The 24195-nt window shown below is 42.1% G+C and overlaps 2 protein-coding genes across 2 annotated transcripts in view; both read right to left on the bottom strand.

Moving 5' to 3' along the window:
- LOC311246294 (ubiquitin-conjugating enzyme E2 E1) overlaps positions 1-12320 on the bottom strand; it is a 31841-nt gene extending 19521 nt beyond the window's left edge. The window contains exons 1-3 of the mRNA XM_084336437.1: positions 12222-12320; positions 11081-11256; positions 10639-10689 (exon numbers count right to left, since the gene is read on the bottom strand). Of these exons, the coding sequence (XP_084192563.1) occupies positions 10639-10689; positions 11081-11232 (203 nt within the window). The 5' untranslated portion in view covers positions 11233-11256; positions 12222-12320. The remainder of the gene's footprint in view (positions 1-10638; positions 10690-11080; positions 11257-12221) is intronic.
- Positions 12321-16263: 3943 nt separating this feature from the next.
- Positions 16264-24195, bottom strand: part of LOC311246237 (ubiquitin-conjugating enzyme E2 E2) — a 49211-nt gene continuing 41279 nt past the window's right edge. Inside the window, exons 5-6 of the mRNA XM_084336362.1 lie at positions 22931-23078; positions 16264-17104 (exon numbers count right to left, since the gene is read on the bottom strand). Of these exons, the coding sequence (XP_084192488.1) occupies positions 17007-17104; positions 22931-23078 (246 nt within the window). The 3' untranslated portion in view covers positions 16264-17006. The remainder of the gene's footprint in view (positions 17105-22930; positions 23079-24195) is intronic.

The raw sequence follows: 24195 nt of genomic DNA, 5'->3' as shown, positions 1-24195 counted from the left end.
TAAGGAAGTTCCAAGTCAGTCAGAAGATCCTTAGGAACTTCTACTCATGTACAATAGAGAGCATCCTGACTGGCAACATCACCTCCTGGTTTGGGAATAGCACTGCACAAGACCGTAGCAGACTACAAAGAGTGACACGTTCAGCCGAACGCACAATTGGAGGGGGGCTTCCCACCCTCCAGAACATTTACAACAAGCGGTGCAGGGGGAAGGCTAAGAGAATTATTAAGGACTCGAGCCACCCGAACAACTGCCTCTTTGAACTGCTGCGGTCAGGCAAGCGATACCGGAGTCTTAAGGCGAGCACAGAAAGACTCAGAAGAAGCTTCTATCCCCAGGCCATCAGGCTGCTAAACGAACAATAAACACTATGCAACAACCATCAAATGCACACAGCACACACACCCACACACTCACTTAAACAAACAACACACTGCAGCACCCACTCTCCACACTTTAGATCACACAAACACACTTTATATTTATTGATAAAGGATTTGCACTACAACTCGTACACCTACTGTAAATTGTACCTAAATTGCACCTCATCCCATTTCTGCCTTGCACTATATAGTATTGTATATTAGTACACTGCATAGTATTGTATATTATATGGTAACTCAGTTACGTCTATTCTGCATCGAACATTGTACATATGTCTATACTGAACACTGTGACCTCATTTTTTTTACTTCTAATTTACATGCTATACTATGTTATTTTATTTCATACTTATCTTGTCTTGCACAGTCTCTGGAGCGTAACAGTAAGAAGCATTTTGTATAGGGATGCCCCGATCACGTTTTTTGCCACCGATACCGATCACCGATCGTCGTGAGCCATATCGGCCGATACCGATCCGATACCGATCGTTTTTGATTAAAAGAAATTAAATTTTATTTTATATACATTTTTTTTTTATATAAAATATATATATATTGTATAATTAGACTTGTACTTGCATTATCTGCGAGACATCGCCACCACGCAACAAGCTCCACTGTCTGTGTGTACTCTAGTAGCCTCCAGCTACAGCCAGGATTCTCCGGAGCTGCAGCTGGACCTATACTCGAGTAGCCTCGAGCTACGGCCAGGATTCTCCGGCGCTGCACCTGGACCCTATTGGTATAACGTTACTTAACTGTGCTCAGCAAGCCCTCAGCTCGAATACGCATCGAATCAGTGTTATAAGACATTGATATCAGGAGCTATCTGTAGCTACTGCTAGCCGGATATATCAAGTCAAGTCAAGAGTTTTAATTGTCACGGCATACAGGTATACAATGAAATGCGGGTGGTCTTGCCCGCAACGATGTGCAATACAGTGGTACATATAATAGAATCAAAAGAAGGAAACAACATTGTGCAGCAACAGGTAGCAGGTAACATGGAGTGACATCTCGGTATCTGTACATAGTTATTTACAGAGCATGTGGGACATGCTAGTTAGCTTTGGTAGTGCAATACACTGTTCCTGTTAGTCTAATTTAAAGTGTCCTTTCCTTTGGCCATAAGTGTGCGTGTGTGCGACATGAGTGTGTGCCCGCTCATGTTAAAGTGTTAAGTGGCTGCTCGTGTGTGAGCGTGCACAGTGTGCGTGTCGTGTGTGTGTTCATGTGTGCTTGTGTGTGGACAGTTCAATGTTCTGAGCACTCATGGCCTGGGGGAAGAAGCTGAGCCTAAGCCGCTCTGTCCTAGTAGCTGGGGTTCGCAGGCGTCTGCCTGACCTCAGCAGCTGAAACAGGCTGTTATTGGGGTGGTGAGGGTCTTTCATTATCCTGCAGGCTCTGGATTTGCACCTCTTGTTGTATAGAACCTGCAGGGGGGGTAGTGCAATACCCGTGGTACGCTCGGCTGAGCGCACCACTCTCTGTAGGGCCTTCTTGTCCTGTGCCGTGCTGTTTCCATACCAGGCAGTGATGTTTCCGGTCAGGATGCTCTCTACAGCTCCTGATATAACGTTAATACAACGCCTCAGTGAATTATTTAGTTCAATGGGACATTTCGTTTTTAACAGTGAACTAACTTGCGCTAACGTGAGCTAACAGCTAACAGCTAACAGGTATCATATCTACCTACTATACTTGCTAGAGCGTTTGTTGATGTCAGGAGCTATCGGTAGCTGGCCGGCTAGATACCGTTCGGTTAGACAATGCCTCATCATGTATTAAACTAAAAGTGAATAGTTGACTGGGTCATTTTGTAACGGTAGCTAAGCTAACATTAGCTCAGGGAGACACACGCCGCCCTCCCGTGTCTCACTAGACTAGACCCGTGTTTACATGCGTGCGGGAGGGGCTGGACTCGAGAGCAGACGCCGCACCACCGGTGTCTGAGACAGAACTCAGCGACAGCGACTGAGATCGGGTTTGACGATCGGTGAAAATAAAACATTATCACCGATCACCGATCGCATATTTATACTGAATATCGGCCGATAACGATCGGTGGCCGATCGATCGGGGCATCCCTAATTTTGTATAAAAGTATTCTGTACTTCTGTATGACAACTATTAAAGAAACTTGAAACTTGAACTTGAAACTATACAAACAAACAGAAAACAGATTTCGAGCAGAGTAACATTTATATAATGAAAGCACAACAGAACAGGGCAGCGGCGAGCCGGCGACCCCACACCAGCAATCAGACTCACCACTTCGCTGTTGATGTCAGCAACGCGTTGAACAACGTTAACAAAACTTCGCCAACCGGCTACATACACCCTGCCCGAATTATTTATTTAAAAACAAAGCCCTACCCAGCCCGAACCCGTCGGGTCGGGTCGGGCCCCGTCGGGCTCGGGCAGGGATGCAGTGTACTAATTCACATCCACGGCACCAGGGTTCGAAATTAACGGGGGCTTGGGGCAAAATGCCCTCAAATTGACCAAATGCCCTCGAAAATCAGTTAAGGGGGGCAAGAAAAGCCCCAGACAGTTTACTAATTATATATATGCTCTACAGTGCGAGCATTTCCCTCGTATTTGCCCCTAATAATATGTGTGTGTGCGAACCGGAAAAATCATTTACTTGCAGTGTGCGAGACGAGCAGTGTTGGGACTAACGCGTTACAAAGTAACGCGTTACAGAAACGAAGTAACTTTTTGCCGCAACTAGTACTCTAACGCATTACTTTTGAAATTCAGTAACGCTACTTACGTTACTGAATGGTTTGTTAGTTCGTTACTGCGTTCTTTTTATGTAGATTCATAGCGAGCGTCCTTATTTCGCCTGCGTTTGTTTTGTTTACTGTAGACTGAAAGGCGCTATATAAAACGAAGTATTATTATTATTATTATTTCTTTCCGTAGCCTCATTCTGGTTTCGCACTTCTGATTGGCCACTGACGTTCTGAAAGAAATAGGCGCTCTCTACAGTAAACAACAAGAGGACGCTCGCTATGAATCTACATAATAAGAACGCAGTAATAATAACGAACTAACAAACCATTTAGCAACTACTTGGAGAGATAATTAATATACAACATGGAAACGAGATAAAGAACATGTTTGAAGGGCTGCTGGAGTCAACTGGACTAACGTTACATCTCGACCACCGCAGACTGGTGACGGTGAGTGCAATGTGTTCACTGAAACTCAAGATCAACGGATTTTGACTGTACGAAATCTGCCAGGGAATCTCATAATACTAATCAAACAATATAAATATAGTCCTTTCATGCACAATTGATATCCTAACTATTCTAACGTTGCAATGCTTTGATAACAACGCTGCAAGATGGTTATGAATGAATTAATGAATGGATGAATGAATGAATGAATGAAAACTTTATTTAACAGATTGCAGAATGGGTACAATACAGTACGGCTCAATACATACAATTGTTAAGGGGATGCAGACCTGAGAAAGACGTTTGTCTTGTTTCCATCAGGGTCCCCCATTTTCAATTCATATAGACATTTATGACATACACAACATACATGACATTTATGGCATAGGGACATATAGGTATTTAGTACTGATACATTTGTGACATAAGCGGTATTCAAATATACAGTACTGTTACCCCTAGATCCTGACAGAGTATATACATATGATGGGGAGGGGACTGTACATTAGGAGGGGGTGGGTGGGTGGGAGAGAAATATACATACAGCGGGGAGGGAATATATAATGAAACGCTCTAGACCACATTGCTTAGCAGAGTTCGGTGATGTGAATGGAAACTGTCAAGTTGATCAACCGATTTTGAGTATATGGGGCATGGGACTTGAGCAATTTTTTTTTTTTTAAATAACTAAATAGTTACTTTTCACAGTAACTCATTACTTTTGGGTGTAAGTAACTAGTACAGTAACGAAGTTACTTTGAAATGAAGTAACTAGTAAAGTAACTGAGTTACTATTTTTCAGTAACTAGCACAACACTGGAGACGAGTGAATATTACAAAACAGCTCCGCTGTTAATAGTTCAGAAACTGGACTGAAATTCAGTTTTTGGGTGGAATGCAAGGAGGGAGGGAGGCGGGGCCCGCTGCGTGTTACAGGGTACTTGAGAGGTGCACCGTGCGAACGCAGACAGACAGAGAGCTCTGCTTTCATCAAGCATGCATAGTGTAACATTAAGTTACACTGCTATCTTAACGTTAGCAAGCTAAGCATCTGCATAGCGCGACCTGTGTAACGTTAAGTAACTTGTGTTCGGCGGGGAAAGACCGTTCCATTTGTAACACAACTCCAAAGAATAACATCCAAATCCGATGCGCATTTCCTTCATTCCACAGCGCTGAGCGCGCAACGTATTTCATTGATCGATCTGGCCAGAGCCTATACTCAAACGTTCCAGTGCTGTCTTCGGGATGATTTTAATCCAAACGTCCATTCAAAACTTGTATTATGAAATAATTCTGGGATGTCTGACTATTTCCCTATGCATTGGTGCGAGTTCAGCTGACAGTCCATAGTCCATGACATAAGTTCATGAGATGCTCTGTTCTTTTGTTGTGTTTGAGGTGGATGTTGTTGCGTGTGTGGGGTTTTTCATGTATCAATGTGAAACAAGCCTCTTGACTGTTGGAATTAGGGATGTTAAAAATAAAATATCTAATAATATTATTCAATATTAGACATTCATTGATCCAGAGGCAACCGGCTATTCGTCTGCTATTTGTAGATATATCAAGACAACAACACAACTTGCCCTCAGGGACAATCATATTTAATCTATTTAGATAAGAGTATGTATGTATTATTTACAGATAATTGAAGGTACCTCAAAACATGAAACCAAGCCATGTCACACATCGTGTGCGTGTGTGTTAGGCTTGGGCGGTATGACGGTATACCGGGGTATTTAGAGATACCGACGGTATTGATTCAAAATCAAAATCACAGACGCGCTTCAGTTTCTATAACAGTGAAACAGAGTTTTGAGTGTAGTGCACACATGCGCCAGCAGAGGGCGAGACCGCTCTAGTGGAGCGAGTGGGTCACAACGGTGTTCACGTTTTACTGTAATGTTGCGACAGTGCTGTGAAAATACCGTAAAGCGTTGTGACGAGAGTTGGTGTGTGTTGTTGTCGAGTGGTGCACTGGTGGAGCAAGCAAATAATCCGTCTCTTATTATATGTGAACTAAAGAGTACAGGGTTTACACAACAGCCCCCACCCGCCTTTTTATTGTATTTGTACCGTCCTGTACTATCCGCTGTCAGCTGTTTATCTCTCTCTGTGAGCTACTGAGCTTGAATAACTAGCGTTAGCTCACGCTAACTAGCGTTAGCTCTGCGGCTAATCTTAGATTACCCTGAACTAAATCAATGACTAGGTTATAAAGCATTCGAATAGTTTTCACTGCACATAGAAGTAGCCAAACAACGGGAGCATTTCGGGAGCATACCAAAACCCAGGCAATTTCTAGCCCTTAAGGAATCAAATAAGTCTGCCATGGCTAGATGCTAACGCTAAAACGGTGCAGGCTTCTACCGGTGCGGGACTACCATTCTGAGATCTGACGATGATTTGTTTACTTGGTAACTCGGGTTGGGTTGGGTTGCCCCCCCCCCCCCCCCCCCCCCCCCCCCCCCCCGCTGATGAATGAAAGTCATACCGTCATATACCGTGCACCGCGGTATTAGGCAATCATGGTATAACGGTATGAAAAAAGTCATGCCGCCCAAGCCTAGTGTGTGTGTTACTTGAACAATTGTCACTGTGCTCCTAAATTTCTGTGTGCTCCTAAATTTGTATTTAGATTTTATTTATTAACATTTTATTTAGGAGCACATGTGCTCCTTGGGAAAAAGGTTAGCGTAGAGCCCTATATATGGAGACATTACGTTATCAAACATAGGGACTGTAAAAAAAAGTGTCAATGTTTTATAATCTTTGTTAATTTTCATTATAAAAATGTTGTGCCCCCGAAATACAAAAAAAAGCCCCCGAAAATCAATTAAGGGGGGCAAAAAAAGCCCTTGATTTTTTTTTTTTATTATTTCTAACCCTGCACGGCACAATCCATGCATAAGACGCTTCAATTTAAGCTTGAATGAAACATAATCAGGGCACTCCGTTAAGCAAATACATCCACAGCGGAGAATATGAAACGAATCAGAACCAAATGGCCGATATAGGTTTCATTCATTAAAAAATATCCTGTGGGATTCACATTTGCAATGCTCCATTATAAAAATAAAATGTTAGGTCTATTCAAGTTCAAGTTTCTTTATTATTTGTCATACAGAAATACAGAATACTTTTATATGAAATGCTTTTTGTGTGCTCCTGAGAGTGTGCTAGATAAAAAAAGATAAAGTATAAAATAGAAATAGAAGTCAAAAGTATGTAAACAATTATTTTACATTTCAAAAGCCCCCTCTAGAAAAACACAAAAACATAATTCGGAATGGTATAATGGAATCTGTGAGGAGAGCTGGCATTTTTTTTTGCGAGGGCGTGGCCAGTTTATCCAGCTAACTGAACTAAACTCTGTGCTGGAGCAGGTTAAAAAATGTCTGATCTGTTGCCATAGTGATTTAGACAATCGTGCTTCGGGGAACTGAAAGGTCTGGCTTATGTCAAGTTATCCTGAAAATTATCCGGGTAACTCAGTTAGCCAGGTACGAGGAACAGGGCCCTGGAGTGTGAGGAGCTGTAACACTAAAGATGGCGGCAACGACAAAGAATTGCTGCAAAATAAAATAATTTTTTTTATACTTATAACAATATCGAAATCGAGTGATATAACATTATCATATCGTTATCGTGATATAATTTTTTGCCATATCGCCCAGCCCTATGTATGCCCCTCACAAACAGAAAAAAAGACTGATAGCAAGATGTGGCATTTATGAATTCAGGTCTATTCACACCCTGTCTGACCCTAAAACAGACGCTAAAATACAGACCAATATGTAACCAACCATATTAACACCAACAGGCTATTTCATAATGTAAAATTGTATTGCGCAGAAGATCATTTATATGCATGTATTGTCTTCCATTAATTAGGTAAGCTTTTATGTGTAGCCGTCACATGACGTCATTCTAGTTAGATTGCACATAAGTGACACAGGCTCGTTTCTGCCACCCTATTGTGGTGTCCTTCATTATCAAAGTGTTCCGTCTCCTGCATTAGTTATTACTAGATTGAAGCCATTAGCCTACTCAGGAACAGTGACATGCACTTACAAGTCTGAGCCACGGTAACAGGCATCCACCTCCTTGAAGGGAACATTGTGAAGGGTGATTTTATTAGGAGGCTCGGAAGGAGTACCGGTATCTATAACCACTGTACTCTTTTTCTGCAACCAGGGTACGGGAAACGGTAAATAACCCCCACCACCATTCCCAACGGGTTCCAAAATAGTTAATTTTTTTTACCTCTCGACTGTACTTGACAGCTAATTTTGGAAATGTATAGTAGCTAATTGTTTGTACGATCAAACAGGAAACATCCCCCTTTCTTCTGCCCCCCCCCCCCATTTCTGATTATTTGATTGCCAGTAACGGCATTCGTATTGAACACTAAAAATGCTTATCAGCCCGATCGGTATAAAAGCATTGCCAGTCAGATAAAATTGACGTCAAGATAGTCCTTACCTGTGATCGGGAGTATTCCAAAAATAATATTCCAATTGTTTGATCGCCATCTGGTACATCCGATGTCCATTTGGTCCACGACATAACCCACCACAACATATGGATCGGGATATTTGACGCGCTTCAATGCAACCGGGAGAACCGCTCAACTGGCCCAACCCAGAAAATTGCGCCCGGAGACATTTGACCGTTGCACAGGCCAAGATATAAGGTTTCAAAGGGTGCTATGGCGGGGAATGTGTTAAGAGAATGGGTAGGAAAATGTATACAATTTGGGGCAACATCGTTTTCTACACAAAAGCCCACTAAACACGTAGGGCAGGGGTCTCAAACTCAATTTACCAGGGGGCCGCTGGAGGTAGAGTCTGGGTGAGGCTGGGCCGCATCAAATATTCCACAAAAAAGGGTTTCAAGTATTACAAAAAAAACTGATCCAATCTTCTCAATCTTTAGCAATAACATTTCAGAACATGAACAGTTCTTCAGAACATGAACGGTTCTTCAGAACATAGGCTTCTCAGTGGTGTCAGTGGACTCATCCACATGCAGCTATGGAAATGCACTGTGCATTTTTTTTTATTCTATCACAAAGCTGTTTAATCAAATCACCAGCCAGTATTTCAGTTATTCTTGTTGCTGTACAATCTGAGGGGGATTTGCTTTTGTTTGCCTTCAAACATGGTCTCCATCACTTCAGTCATACATTATTTTATTATGTATGCATCAGAGAGAGAGAATGGCTTCTTGTGTTTAGCCAACACCCATGCCACTGAGTGAGGACGTGGTTGCTTTTTCTCGTTGTGACATAGATTTAACAATAATTCTGCATGCAGCTTGATATGATGATTTCATTCAATTTATTTTTGTGGTTCTTAGCACTGAATTTTGAGGGAAGGTTGCATCAAAATAACTGTTTTGTTTCGTAGTGGCGTTTCAAATTGCCACTCTTCACAAGAGCTACCGTTTCTTGGCATATTAGTCACATTGGTTTGGTGCTGGGACTCAGGATGAACGCATATTTTTCAGTCCATTCACCTTTGAATTGCAGTCAACTTTTCTTTTACTGGCCATCTTTGAACATGCCATATTTTTCTGCTGCCTGCCTGCTGGCAAAACTAGGCTACTAGCTACATTTATCTCACAGAGATAAAACTGGGAACGAGGCTACTGTAGATGCGCTGTCAACTCTCTGCTTTGACTCGGACTGAAAGAGATGACACGCATTACGCGAAGACCCGCCCTACTCTGCATCTGATTTGCGGACTGTGGGTGGGGGGGGAAACGCTGATGGGATGCTGAATGTGATTGGACCAGAGTAGAGTACACAGACGGCAGTGCAGCCGGACATGCAGAGCACTGCTTGCAGAGGAGATAGCGAGGATGCATTTGCCTTCCACTTTACTTGGTATCACTCCGGAATCACGTTTCAACCAAGTCACTAACGTAACGTTGCTGTCATGAGCCTGCGCTATGGTAGCCTACAAGTGATAAAATAAATAAAACTTCCAACTCGCGCAACGACTCTGCAAAAAGTTGCGCGCGGGCCGCACTAACACTAAACTTTGATGTCAAGTAGGGGGCCGCAAAATATCATCCAGCGGGCCGCGAGTTGAGACCCCTGACATAGGGCAACAGTAACCACATCTAGCCCACAGTGATTTATAGAAGTATTTGTATTATAAAGCCTAGCACACTTTTCTAGTTAATGAAAAATCAAGGCGATTTTCCAAGTTAGCTTATTTAATCGCCCGTCACCTCCTTTCCTTCATCTACTTGGCGAGTTTTATTCTATATTGCTTTTGTTGTTTTGGCTAATGGCTATTCTGTAATAGCAAATATTACATTGTATAATATTATATTGACCAAAAAACTAACAAAAGAATACTACAATGCGAGATTAAAGTCACTGACACAGAACATTATGAATGTCTGATGACAGTCCATCAACACAACCCTACACTGAAGCATTTGAGAAATGTTACCTCATTGTATACCTCACATTATTGTACAAAAATGTGCTTATACTCAGCTAAATATATGCTAAAAAAATACATTATAGTCCTCTTATCGATAGGTATTAATATCGGCATTGGTATCGAAATAACTACCCAGTCCCGTTCAGTTAATCTAAAAGAAAATGTATCTGGAAAATAATTACTGTAGTACTAAACATAACAGTCAATATATATTTATAGATAAAAAAAATGGACACCGGCAATTGTCTGTGTATTGAAAAGGCCCTTGGAAGCTTCCCTTTTATACTTGAGCTCCTAGCATGGTTGCGTTCAAATGAACGGTCAGAAGAAATGTGGCAACTAAGATATAATATACATTTCTAAATAGAAAAGTATTATATTGTATTGTTTTGGGGATACTGCTGTATAAAAGTATCTCGTCTTTCATACTGGAGTAAAAATACTATTTCCATTCCTTTTTGGTCATATCTGTGGCTCGACTTGTTGAGTAGGACAATCATTCATGTAGACATTCTCACTCAAACAAATCTTGGCAATAAACCTAACACTACATAAATACCACTGGAGGGGAATTCATATACACTGAGATGAAGCGAAACCCACCTGCAGTTGGGCGGGGGGTCCAGTGTGATATCCGCCAGCTCTTTCTGAATCCTGCAAACAAAACCATTAAAATAAATCATTGGCTACGCACAGCACAAGCGATACATCACAGATCCGGTAAACACACCTGGACACAGAAACTGGTGTGTTCTTCATTATTCACGTTGATTGCATTTAGGCTCATTATACTGCGCAATACCTTTCTATCAAAGTCAAATACCAAAGCACAAAGATAACTTAGTTTAGACAAAACAATTACACTTAAGTAGAACATTTTGAGAGGAGTGATGGCCCTTCCTCGTAGCGATAATGAGACTTTAGGTGAGTCACCTCTAGCTGTCATGCAAGACTAATCACTACACAATCTGATGCATCCCACACCCATGTTAGGTCAGTGGTTATTTGAGACGACGAGACAAATGCTGGTTGAGTTTGTCGTTACCTCTTGGCGCTGGTGGAAAGCAGCTTGGAGGTCTTGCTCATGCTGGCTTTGCTCTCCCGTTTCTTGCAAGCGGTGACCCTCTGTTTGTTTTGGCTAGAGGAAGAGGGCGATGAAGACGAGCTGGTGCTGGCACGAGAATCCTCATCCGACATACCGGTGTGGAGAACAGCAGCAACCTGGAGTCATGCAACAGTAGAGATGCAGTCTCATAAGTCCCTAGTATTAGCAACAGGAATCAGCTTGTCTGGGTTGCAAGTTAGGCAACATTTACCATCATAAGACAGACACTTACTAGTATTGATTAAGTCTAATGATGATTCCATAACCAGTGTGAGCAGTATGGATGTGCAATAAATTTTTGTTATGAAATGGTAGTAGCTGTAGTGTGTGTGTGTCTGTATGGTGGGAGGGTGAGCAAACAAAGCTAGCAGCTTGACCAAAGATTACTTGGTTTGCCTCACTTTTAAAAGTCTCTAGCTTGACTTATCACACAACTAACACTGATCTACCTTGCTATATCAGTTATAATAAATACACTGTCATTAGCTGGTTGGCTACGTTAACCGACAATCTTCCACTGTGCAATTTATATTGTGCACACCACCAGCTAGATATGGGGAAAAAATAGTCAAAGTGGTGTTTCATCCAACACAGCAGTATAAGCAGCACAGCTAACGTTAGCTAACGTTACCAGACTCTCCCATGCAATGAAGCACTCCGTATCGGGCCTCGGCTCCAGGCCGAGTCAGACTACTCCTTGGAATTGAATAGCCAAATCTGCTTGCTAAGCATCCCGTGAACACAAATTAGCGTCAAATGATATTTTAGGATATGGCTTGTCCAAATTATACATATAAGGCGGTACACTACTGACTCAGTAACAGTGAGAACATCTATTTCTAGCCTCTATAGTGAACGCGTCATGTCAGTTACCGTTGTGCCCGCTAAATAGACCGAGCCTTTTCCGTGCGACCCACCAACCACCACCACGGTTGTTCTCGTTCGCCTTTCAGCCTTTGTTTAGTCGGCTGGTAGAGGCTCAACCTCACCCAAACACATACAATTTGGTGGATGAAACAGAGTTCATTGATACACCAATTCGATACTCACCGAAAGCAGCTATTTTCTAACTCAAACGTACCCTCTCTATTGTGTCTGGACCTCCGCTGCTGTCTGGGCTGGTGCCTCTCGCCTTCTGCGGAACGGAAGTACCGGCGGCTGCGGCGGCGATGGAGTCAGTCTGTACAGTGAGATGATGATCAGGTGAAACCTACCATCACCCGTCTGACAGTTCTGTTGGCCTGCAGCGCCCAGTCGTTTCAATTCACTGGGTTAACGTGGTTAATATAACATCAATACACAGACATCCAATACACTTAATGGCTTTTAGATACAAGCGCCCGTCCACAAAACAAAAAAAAAACACGTTATGTTTTTAAGATGCAGTAATTTACTGCACTGTTCTACTGTCAAATCGACTCTGGCTAACTGTTAGTTTACTCACCAATTAAATGTATATTCGTCTATTGAGTTAATATGTCTGTTGTTGAACCAATTTCAAGATTCAAATGTAGTGTTAATTCACAATTGCTTTTGCTCCGCCAGAAGAACCACGATGAGATCATACAATTATATCAAACTGGCAGTCTGGTTATTATGTGATTAGACCTAGGCTAGGCTATTAGCATTTTGTTAGCCTCGGCCCTCAATTGAGATACTTACAGGACCGCAAATAAATACACGTGTGTGTGTGTGTGTGTATATTTCTAGATTGAGATTGGGAAATCCACCCTAAAATACAATTCACATACAGTATTTTATAAAAATGTAGCTTTAAACTGAATACTACTCTAGTGATGAATCTGATGTCATAAAATCCTGAAGCTGCTCCATAGATGGTGAATAGTGGAACAACTCCCTGGACTATGACAGTGATGTACTGAGGTAAATTTTCTGATTCAGAGCTACTCAGAGCTACTTTTGAATACAATTCCTTTGGATGTAATTAGCTCAATCAAACATTTTAGAGTCCACAATGCCGGTCACTACTTCACTGTCAATACAGTGTCACTTGATGACATCACACATTTTTGATGCCGATTTCCAGCTTAGGGAGACAATCGACTGTATTTATAGATATTAACTTAACTGTCCCAGATCATTGGAATAGTGCAATGTAAATTCTGTTTTGGGGTGGATTTTCCCTTTAAACTGAGCCTTGCATGACGTAAAAAAAAAGAAAAAAAAGTGTTGTTAGGGTTAGGATTGATCATATAGGAATATAGTGATTATAGTTGAGGCAAGGGTTAGGGGTTAGGGAATTCTTGAGTCCAGTGAAACATTTGTTTGGCCCTGTAGGCCTACTCCAGCACACTGGATTTGAAATGTGACTTTCATTTTTAATTTGATGGTGTTTACATTCATATCAGGTGAACCATGTAGGAACTGTAGCTTTTTATATGTAGTCCCCCCCATTTTAGGGGACCAAAAGTAATTTAATAAATTAATATGTGGCTGAAAATCCTTTGCAATTTATTACCGTCTGAAATCTGCAACCCTTAAAAGGAACATGCATGGTTAGGAGCGAATGATAATGGATGGATTATCCAAGTGGGGGTCCGGGGGGGGGGGGGGGGGGGGGGGGGGGTGGTGGTGAACGAGCGAGAGCATTGTAGGGTATTAGATAGCAAGTATTAGGTGTATATCTCGTATACTACATTTATTTAAATGGTGATTTCATTGGATGTGTACTGTTAATGCTTGCATGTCTAATTTTGTTATGTTTAAAAAATAATAATAATAAAAAAAAAAAAGGAACACGCCAACATTTTGGGAAATTAGCTTACCATCTTCTCCAGAGAGAGACAAGCTAGATAGATACCAATTTCCTCTCTGGGCATTCAGTAGAAAGCTATCTGGCTGCATGTTAGCCTAGCTTAGCACAATGAATGGAAGCGGACATGACCGGTAAGCCTTCGGGAGAGATGTTACCTGTAGTTGGACAATGCCTAGGCTTGTAGGCTAATCGGTCTTTAAGTGTCTTTTCTGCTAATGAGGAAAATACTTCTGCGCACTTGAATAAAATAACTTGGTTAACAGGTGCACCGTAGAAAAATCACTTATGCAAAAGGAGAAGGTCCCACACACTGTTTTAAGCTGGTAAAATAGAACATAATTTATTGTGATCAGATAACGAGTGTTTCGATCCAGTGAGTCTTCCTCAGTTCTGGAACAATGCAGAGACAAACGCCCCTCAATACAATTGACTGGGACTTGATTTTAGGATGTACAGTGGTCTCTCATAATACTCAAACTCAGTGTGGGACATGTAGTTGACTTCTGTGTTATGTTGTCTAGAAAATATAAATCACCCTTCTGCAGGGCTGTAGCAAGAAGTTCTGGGCCCTGTGCACAAGATGCCTCTCTGGGCCCTGTGCACAATGTATCATTGTTAAGCCAATGAATTTGTTAGATTGTCTAGAGGTCCCATGCACACACCTCTAGACAATCTAACAAATTCATTGACTCAACAATGATACAGGCACATCCTTAGTGGAAATAAGGGCAGCACTAAAATGTCCTTGTTTTCAACAAGTTCAATTTAAGACTTTGAATATAATTTAATACATAGTTCACGGCCATACTGGCACAAGTGGAAAATTACTGAAAAAAGTAATTCCATACAAATTGTTGTGGGGAATTTTGCAGGCCGGACATTTCCCCCAAACACATTTAAACGAGATACAGATAAGTTTCACAACATAGAAGTAACTTCCTAAATTTTAAGACACTTTTAAGGCCTAATATTCAAATGATTAAATGTAAGACAGAGTACACAGTACCTTTTCCTGTCACATTTCTCCATTGACTTCCATAGAAAATTTGGACATGGAAAAGTCACTGAAATTGCACCCATCTGTACTTTCACTTATGCTGACAAGAGTGATGATTTATATTATTATTATAAAACAGGGACTGGACAACATAACACTCAGATGTCAATTACCGGTACCCATACTGTGAGTATTCTGATGAAAGTCCACTGTAAAACAAACTGTAAAGTCCAATTCAAATGTATTGAGGGGCAATGGTCTGTGTTGTTAGCAGGAATGAATGAATGAATGAAAACTTTATTTAACAGATTGCAGAATGGGTACAATACAGTACGGCTCAATACATACAATTGTTAAGGGGATGCAGACCTGAGAAAGACGTTTGTCTTGTTTCCATTTATTTAATTTATGAATGACCACTTAAAGGTTGCAGACTTCAGGCAGATTTATTGATTGAAAATTTGCAAGCAAATACTAACTGACAACTTTATTTAAGTTTATGTTCATTTATACAATTACTTTTGGTCCCTAAGATCGGGACTGTATAAAAAGGGCTACTATTACAACAAAAAAGGTTCACCCGATATGGATGTAAATACCCTAAAATTAAAACTGAAAGTCACTGTTCCATTTTTTGTTTGTTTTTGTATTGATCTTTTTCCCCCTCCATTTTCCTCCGATTTTCTCCCATCCCAATGTTAGTCGTTATGCCAATTCCCAATCCCCTTCCTGGTCGCTGCGCACTTACCCCCCACAGTCGGTCTGGGAGAGTGGAGGCTATCACGTGCTTCCTCCGACACACATCCAGCCAATCAACCGCTTCTTTTCACCTGGCAGCGCGGATTCTCATTGAGAGTGTAGCGTGTGGAAGGATCACACTATCCCACTCAAGTCCTATCCGCGCTTAGCAGGCGCCCCGACCAAACTGTAGGAGTCGCTGTTTACAACGACCCGGACCCACCCCGCCAGCTTCTCCCACCCTCTAATACTACCAATTGTATTAGTGTGAACGGCCAGCCAAGCTGGTGACAACCCCGGAGCTGTGAGCTGGATTCGAACAGGCAAAGTCACTGTTCCATTTCTAATCCAATGTGCTCAAGTACAAAAAACAAAACGTGTCGCTGGACTCTGACTGCACTGTAGCTAAGTTAATAGTATGTCCTCTTAAATTATACATGTAATATGTGTGTGTGTGTGTGTGTGTGTGTGTGTGCAGAAGAAATGAGGCAAGAATGGAATGGTGAAACATTCAGAAAAACCTTCCAATAGGATCAAATGGTTCAGTCCATCACCAACGTATGGCCAAACATAGCAAACAAAACCCCCCATAGAGACACAGAGAGAGCCGTCTCACAAGCCAACCACAGTGTGTTTTATTGGGTGCTTCAGAAATACAAGTGCACAACAAACCACTCTGCCATTGCAGAGGTGGCGGGTAGCCAGTAAATATACAAGTCCTGCCTCTTCCACAAGCAGACCTATACTTTCGCGGTCTGCCTCAAAAGCCTTTGAAAAAATACATACAGTACAAACAAAACCAGAGGGAGTCGAAAAGCATGACATTTTTCATTAATGCAAATCGTTCTCCTGTTCCATGCAGATAACATATCAATGACTGAAATACAAAATCAAAAGAAAATAAAAAAAAAAAAACACGAGAGAGAGAGACAGAGAGAGTGAGAGTGAGAAAGAGAGAAAAAAGTAAAAGCATATATTCTGCATGTTTGTTCCTGGAGCCACTAAGAAAAACGAGAGTACATATTGTATAGCTGAAGGACAATGCGTATGATAATTATAATATTCTTTTTTTTTCTCCTCAATACAATACTTCCAACATTCAGATATTGGAAAATAAAAATCCCAATCTACTCTTTGTATAAAAAAGAAGCTTTCAAGTCAACAAAGGAACAAAAAGGACAGTTCTTTACACAGAAAAGATAGATAAAAGGTTAGGGAGGGGGAGGGGAAGGTATACCGCTGCACGTAGTGAGTGTGCTTTAACAGACTAGGGGGGGTGAGAGAGAGAGAGGTAGAGAGAGGTACAGTGAGGGGTTTGGGTGGTAAAGGTAAGGGGGCGGCTAGAGACTGGGAGTCTATGTGGCGTATCTCTTCGTCCACTGCTTGGCTATTCTGTCATGTTCCGTTCTGTTGGTCAGGTATTGTGTGGCGATGCTTCCCACAAGAGGGTCAGCTGCAATGAGAGAGAGAGAGAGAGAGACAGGGAGCGTGTAAATCACTGAATATACCACAGCAGTATTTTTCCTATAATAATGTTTTCTTTGTAACAGTGGTGGGTGGGAGTAATCACAGCCACATGTAAAAGGGGTAATGTAATCACTTGTGTCTTGCTTATCTGTCACAGCGATAAGTCACAGATTTCTTATCCGATTTGGGTCAAACTACAGGTTGACAGTTAAGACAAGGTGCTGCACCATAGACTGCAGAAGTGGTCAAACACCCTGATTTAAATACCTTACATTTAACATCAGACCTCCTGGTTTAAAAAGTCTTACCATTTAACACCAGACCCCCTGGTTTAAAATGCCTTACCATTTAACACCAGACCCCCTGGTTTAAAATGCCTTACCATTTAACACCAGACCCCCTGGTTTAAAATGCCTTACCATTTAACACCAGACCCCCTGGTTTAAAATGCCTTACCATTTAACACCAGACCCCCTGGTTTAAAATGTCTTACCATTTAACACCAGACCCCCTGGTTTAAAATGTCTCATCATTGAACACCAGACCCCCTGGTTTAAAATACCTTACATTTAGCATCAGACCTCCTGGTTTAAAAAGTCTTATATTTAACATTGGGGAAATACTATTGAAAAGAAAGTAGGGCTGCACGATATGGCTTATACATCATGATATTTTAAAACATTTCCGAGAATGACAGTATGCACCACAATACATATTTTTCCCAGACCTATTTGAACAAATACCAGTTTCAAAACATAAATAACATCCTTCTAATGCCAATTCTACAAAATATTACAATATCAACAATCAACTATTTTGACCCAGGGTGTAGTAAAGTATAGGGCTTGTGACCCATGCAGGGGACGAGGCCAAGACTTCTGCAGTCGATTCATTTGCATTATAATCCGTCAAAGGTCGATGGCGCAGACCAAGGCTACAGTTTTATCCATTGGTTTATATGGCTACTCCATCCACACACCACATTACCAACAAGTCTCCTCCATCTACATGTATTCTCTGAGTCCTGACTGGAGGGTGGGTTAGAAGGTTGATGTGTGATGTGTGGGTGTGGGTGTTGTATCTCTGAGTGACATTTCTAGTTTTGGTTCTGCTGCAGACTGTAGCAATAAAACCAGGGCAGGAAACGTAACCTTTTGTCCACAGGCCATAGCATCTGGGAAATCCCAGTTTTACTATTTCACCAGCCAACTAAAAAAAGAAAAAAAAAAGAAAATAGAAGTAGAACCTGTATACAATCTGTTACTTACCAAAGTAGTGAGTAGACACATTTAGTATTTTTTCTTATTCTATTTATTTTTGTGCTTTCTGTATTTTTCACCCATCCCAATCTAGTCGTTAATGCCAATTCCCTTCCTGGCCGTTGTGCGCATTGCCCAACTGTTGGCCTGGGGAGGGTGTAGAACTACCAAGTTTCAAGTTCAAGTTTCTTTATTAGTTGTCATACTAAGTACAGAATACTTTTATACAAAATGCTTCTTTCTGTTACGCTCCAGGGACTGTGCTAGACAAAAATAGATAAGTATAAAATAAGTATAGCAGTATAAAATAGAAGTCAAGTACGTAGACAAGTGTTCAGTACATATATAAAATGTACAACGCAGAGTAGAAGTAACTGAGTTACAATACAATATACTATACAGTACAAAGCAGAAATGGGATGAGGTACAATATAAAGTGTGTTTAGGTGTTCTAAAGTGGGTAAAGTGGGTGCTGCAGTGAGTTGTTTGTTTAAAGTGAGTGTGTGCGTGTGGATGCGTGTGCTGTGAGTGCATTTGATGGTTGTTACATAGTGTTATTGTTCGTTGAGTATCCTGATGGCCTGGGGATAGAAGCTTCTTCTGAGTCTCTCTGTGCTTGCCATGAGACTCCGGTATCGCTTGCCTGACCGCAGCAGTTCAAAGAGGCAGTTGTTTGGGTGGCTGCAGTCTTTGATAATTCTCTTAGCCTTACCCATGCACTGCTTGTTGTAAATGTCCTGGAGTGGGAAGCCCCCCTCCCCCTCGGCATGCCTCCTCCGATACGCCAGCCGCTTCTTTTCACCTGACAGCGAGGAGTTTCACTGGGGGAACGCAACGCGTGCAGAGGTTCCCGCTATTTCCCCCAGATCCCCTCCCTGCTGAACAGGCACCCCGACCGACCAGTAGGAGTCGCAGTTTACAACGATCAGGACACATACCCCACGAGTGCCTAGTCCACTGCGCTAATTGTAGACAAATTTATCAGCCACAGGAAAAATTTACCAGCATTTGGAGAGATGGCTTGTGTTCATTTTCTACCTTGAATAAAACTATTCTCCTGGAAATACTTTCTAAATCAACAATTCTAAATATTGGGTCTATAGTGTTTCCCACGTGTAGACTTCACAAAGGCAACTCAATAAGCAAACATTTTGACAATTTGACAAAATTTAAGGTTTCAGCCAGAGCATTTAATTACCTCAAAAACACACACTGCTTTCAGTCATCTCACCTGCTCAGCTCTCATTTCTTATCGTTTACTCACAGACGGCAACAGACCTGCTCCTCGCAGAGGCTTCACAGACGGCAACAGACCTGCTCCTCGCAGAGGCTTCACAGACTCACAACCCCCCCCCCCCCCCCATCCCACCTGTTAAGATGTAGGGTCCCCAGATCTGGACCCTGCTGTTCTTATCATAAATCTATCAATACAGACCGACAGACCCACGTTGGCTACAACCCTGTCCAAAAACCTTCGAGATCGCCAAATGATTGACTGAGCTAGATCCCCAGGAGTCGGGGGTGGTAATCTGACTCTGCCCTGTACTTTGGCGCACGCCTTACATATCGGCATGTAACTCGAGAACCGCTGAATGGATTTTGTCGTCTGAAACGGCAATCGACAGGCAACAAATAGGGCTTTAATTCTATATATATATTGTACACCCGATGCACACCGAGCCGCTAGAGGTCGGCAAAGTGGCGCATCACAAATCGTCCTCAAGAGGGCCCACATGTTGTGATCGCCATTGCCGAATGTTAGTTGGCTGTAGTCTGGGGTGCTCTCAACTCGGCGACAGATAATGTTACCTCCTCGGCCGGTTTGACTATAGTATTTTTATGATTTACCAGAAGTGCTGAGTCCAATGTAGTCTGGTGAAAACGCACGTTATCATCCATAAGTGTGATCATTTTATCCTCTTCATAATAATCTCAAAGTCGCAATCGGTACCTCTCTACTCACTGCTGATCCCTCTCTAGTGCTCTCAACTGTGTGGGGGGGCCCCCCACACTAAACTAGCCCAGTTCAAAAGGTAGGCGATACTGCCACCTATCGGGATTCGATCGTCATTTCAATTCTAACTTACTCGGAGGTCCCAAGAACACACACCAAGGTCCGCGTGACTGTTTATAATAATAATAATAATAATAATAATAATAATAATAATAATAATAATAATAAAAAAAAAGGAAAAACGAAATTGGCACTCAACCGCTGGCTTTGAAAAACGAGAAATCTCGTTTTTGGCACTCAATGAGTTAACACTTTGTGCGCCAACAACGAGTATACTCGTTATTGCCCGCCAATCGTTGTGCGCCAACAACGAGGGAACTCGTTTTTGGGATCAATATTAAATTTTTTCGCCATGGCATTCATAATTCATCCAGCCTCCCTCCGGGACGCAGCTGGACCCTGGTCTGATATTGCAACGCCTCAATACCGCCCCCTGGTGGATTTCGAGCAAGTTACACTCCACGCCAAACTGGAAGTGGCGCTCGGTGCATCGGGGAAATTCCTCCGCCAGAGATATATTGTAAGGTGGGTCTAGATACACACTAGAGTGCATTGGGAACGCTTTTCGATCGCTTTCCCACATCCGGATAGATACCCGATGTTGAATGGGCCATAGTAATGTCGATTTAGCTATAATATTTAAAAAGTTATAGCCCTGCAAAGAAGGTAAACATCTCCATAGGCTTACAGCGCTGGCAGACTGGGCCCAAAGATGGGTACAATGCATGGCGGCCAATGTGTTAACCTGGAGTGTCACTAACGGATTTTCGTAATCCAGCTCATTATCAGCACATTTCTCTGCCAATCGGTTGTTTTTGTCTGCAAGGAAAATCTGCGCTTCTTCTCAGAGTTAAAAAAGGCGATTTATTACTCTGCCTCGAGATAGCCATCTCACTTCAGTGTGGTATAGCAGCTGGTTATGTGCAGAGCCCATTTCATCGCGACCAACCGGCACCACTTCTGACAACAAACCTATCCATTGAGAGTCCAGGTTACACACCCCCGGCCCCCTCTCGCGATCATACATCACATTATAGTGAGATGTATATTGGAATACTGTGTCGGCCTCCGTTGATGAAGGGGCGAGACATGGCAAATACACACAGCTGCCGGGTGGAAAACTCGATCGGAGTTTTTTTGTGTGTGTCAACTGTCACCTACCCGCACCCCACTTTGGGTAACGACCCGTAGTTTAAGAACCGCTGCTCTAACACGTTGCATTGTTAAAAATATCAATGTTTACATAAAGAATTGACTCAAGCAGTTACATGAATGTACTTTTTATTGGAACATTGGCTTTTGCATATGTCTCGTCACGTCTGGGTGATGTCTCAGTAAGTGGTTTCGTAGATTTGTTGTATTTCCACAATCATTATCTATGTCTGTCACTATAGCCAATGGAAATGCTAGAAATGGTCACATGGGCTGGGAGAACCAATGGAAAATCATTGAAATGAAGATCGATTTAGAATCGGGAAATCGATTTTTTTAAGCCAGTCCTATCAGAACCCCATTCATTGTCTATGAAGCAGCCCCGGTTACATCACCGACTGTAGGCTTCCCCTTCTGATTTCTAGCTTTAGGAGCGAGTGCTGTGTGTTCACAAATACTGACTGAATTGTCCTGGGGCAGATCAAGAACATTATGTGAATTCTTAAAACGGGTGGCATTCCAAGCCGGTACTAATGAGAAACTATGCATTATACGTTGGTAAAGTGTAGGAACAGATATTATTTACCAGATGGTTATTAACTTATAATCACAGGTAGGCAGCAGGCATAAAATAGGGATTTGAAAGTCAAATAGATTATTAGTTGTTAGATTATTATTAGTAGTAATTATTAGTTGTTAGTTATTTATTTATTGAATGAGTCATTGGGAAGGGAGGTAGAGGCCATTTTGTAAGGATATCCCTAGGCATATTCGGGTCTGAGCTTGAGTAACATCAGCGGTTCCTTAACATAGACGTCCTCATTAGTTCCTAGATACTTAATCATTAATTACAGTGTCCCCGAAAGTAAAGTGTTAGCCAACCCACGCCCCCCCCCTCACCCTGTGGTCTTAAATGCATTAATAACACCAATGCCAGAGAGAAAAGTGGTCATGATGATGACCTTTTTTATTCATATTACAAGGTTCACATGGACAATCCCAAGGAGGAGCGAAAAATAATCACGACCTTCAGGCAGAGGAGTCTGGGAAATGTGAGGGAAAGGTCTATAAATCCACACTTATCAGCCCACGTTCCCCATACTTTGCAGACTGTATATTCAGCTGAATGTCATCACACTGGACTTAATAGTCTGGAAAACTGAATTTTGACTGAATGCTATGCTCAACATCAGTCATACATTGATGAATTAAACTTAATCTGAAATCAACTAGCTGGACATTCACTATACTTGCCTCTACATCGGCAACCCACGCTGCTGTAACATCAGTGTTTCCCCTACCATTGCCTTGGCGGGGCGGCACTCTGGTTGGATGGCAAACTTATTTTCGATACATTTGAATCTGAAGTGGGCTGGCTCCATCTCACCTGGGTTACAGTCTGTGAGCAGGGAACAGATGGACAGCAGCACCTTGGAGATGGTGAGGGCAGGACTCCAGTTGTCCTTTAGGATGTCCAGACAGATCACCCCCTGACTGTTGATGTTGCAGTGGTAGATCCTTGTACGAAACGTTACCTGACAAGAGGGAAAACACGCCACAGTTAAATGGCAGAATTCTTTTTAACGATTGCCTATTGTAACACAGAATTCCTATTTGAGATAGACTACTAAAAGCAAATATTCATCCTTAACACTTTGAATGCCAGCCACGACATAACGTGTTAACAGCCCGCCCCCTGAATGCCCAGCACGACAATTCACGTGAATTCTTTTTTATTAGCGATCTGAATTCATATTTCATCAACCGAGTCTACCGTTGGGAAACCAGCCTCATCAGGAGCTCAGATGTGAAAAAGCGCCCCCTCTCGTCTCCCAGATGGTAATGCACCCTTTTGGAATGGACTCAATGAAAATGGATGAGAAAAAAAAACTCCGGAATCCACATATTACTTCTCACGCATGTAACCGGAGATGATCCCAGTCATTGTGGAGCCTCAGAACAGCGTGTAATATGTCTTTACAGTATCTAGCGTTGGATCAATAAAAGGATTGATTTTTGGAATGGCGATCAGGAATTGGAATAATCTTTTTGGATACCATCTGATCTCAGGTAAGGAATCTATTTGACCAGTCTTAGGATAATCAGACCCGTTTTCACGGAGATATAAGCTTTTCCCCTATGTTTGATATGGCTGTTTGGCTGTGCGAGCGATCAGGAAATATAAGAGCAGATATCAGATCGCCTATATAGCGTGCATACGTACACATAGACTATCGATAATCTAGCGTTTATTTGAAAACGATTCATAAATAGGCCGAAAAAAATCTAGATTATTCCGTTTATTATGGAATATTTTTATTTTCCTTGAAAACTTTTCAAGATGCTATAAAACGGAAATGAACCGATAAAAAAACAATCCGCTTCGACAATGTTGACTGGAAAATGAGTCATTGATAAGCAACTGGCAGATTAGACACATAGCCATAATTGAAAACATAGATTAGGCGATATTAACGCTAACATTGAAGTGGATGCTGGGCATTCAAGCACTAAATCGTGCGCCCCCTGCGCCTGTACCCGTTCCGCAACTGTAAGTTACTTCCGGGGTAGGCCTGATTGGCCCCGACAGGCACGTGACGCGGCAAACTCAGGACGCGCAACGAGGCTGCTGAGAGCTGTCGCGCGGAAATA

The sequence above is a fragment of the Notolepis coatsorum genome (assembly GCF_963971535.1).
Source record: "Notolepis coatsorum genome assembly, chromosome: 19".
Taxonomy (NCBI): domain Eukaryota; kingdom Metazoa; phylum Chordata; class Actinopteri; order Aulopiformes; family Paralepididae; genus Notolepis; species Notolepis coatsorum.
Note: the sequence above shows the minus strand (reverse complement) of the source record. Positions and strands in the feature narration are given on the sequence as shown.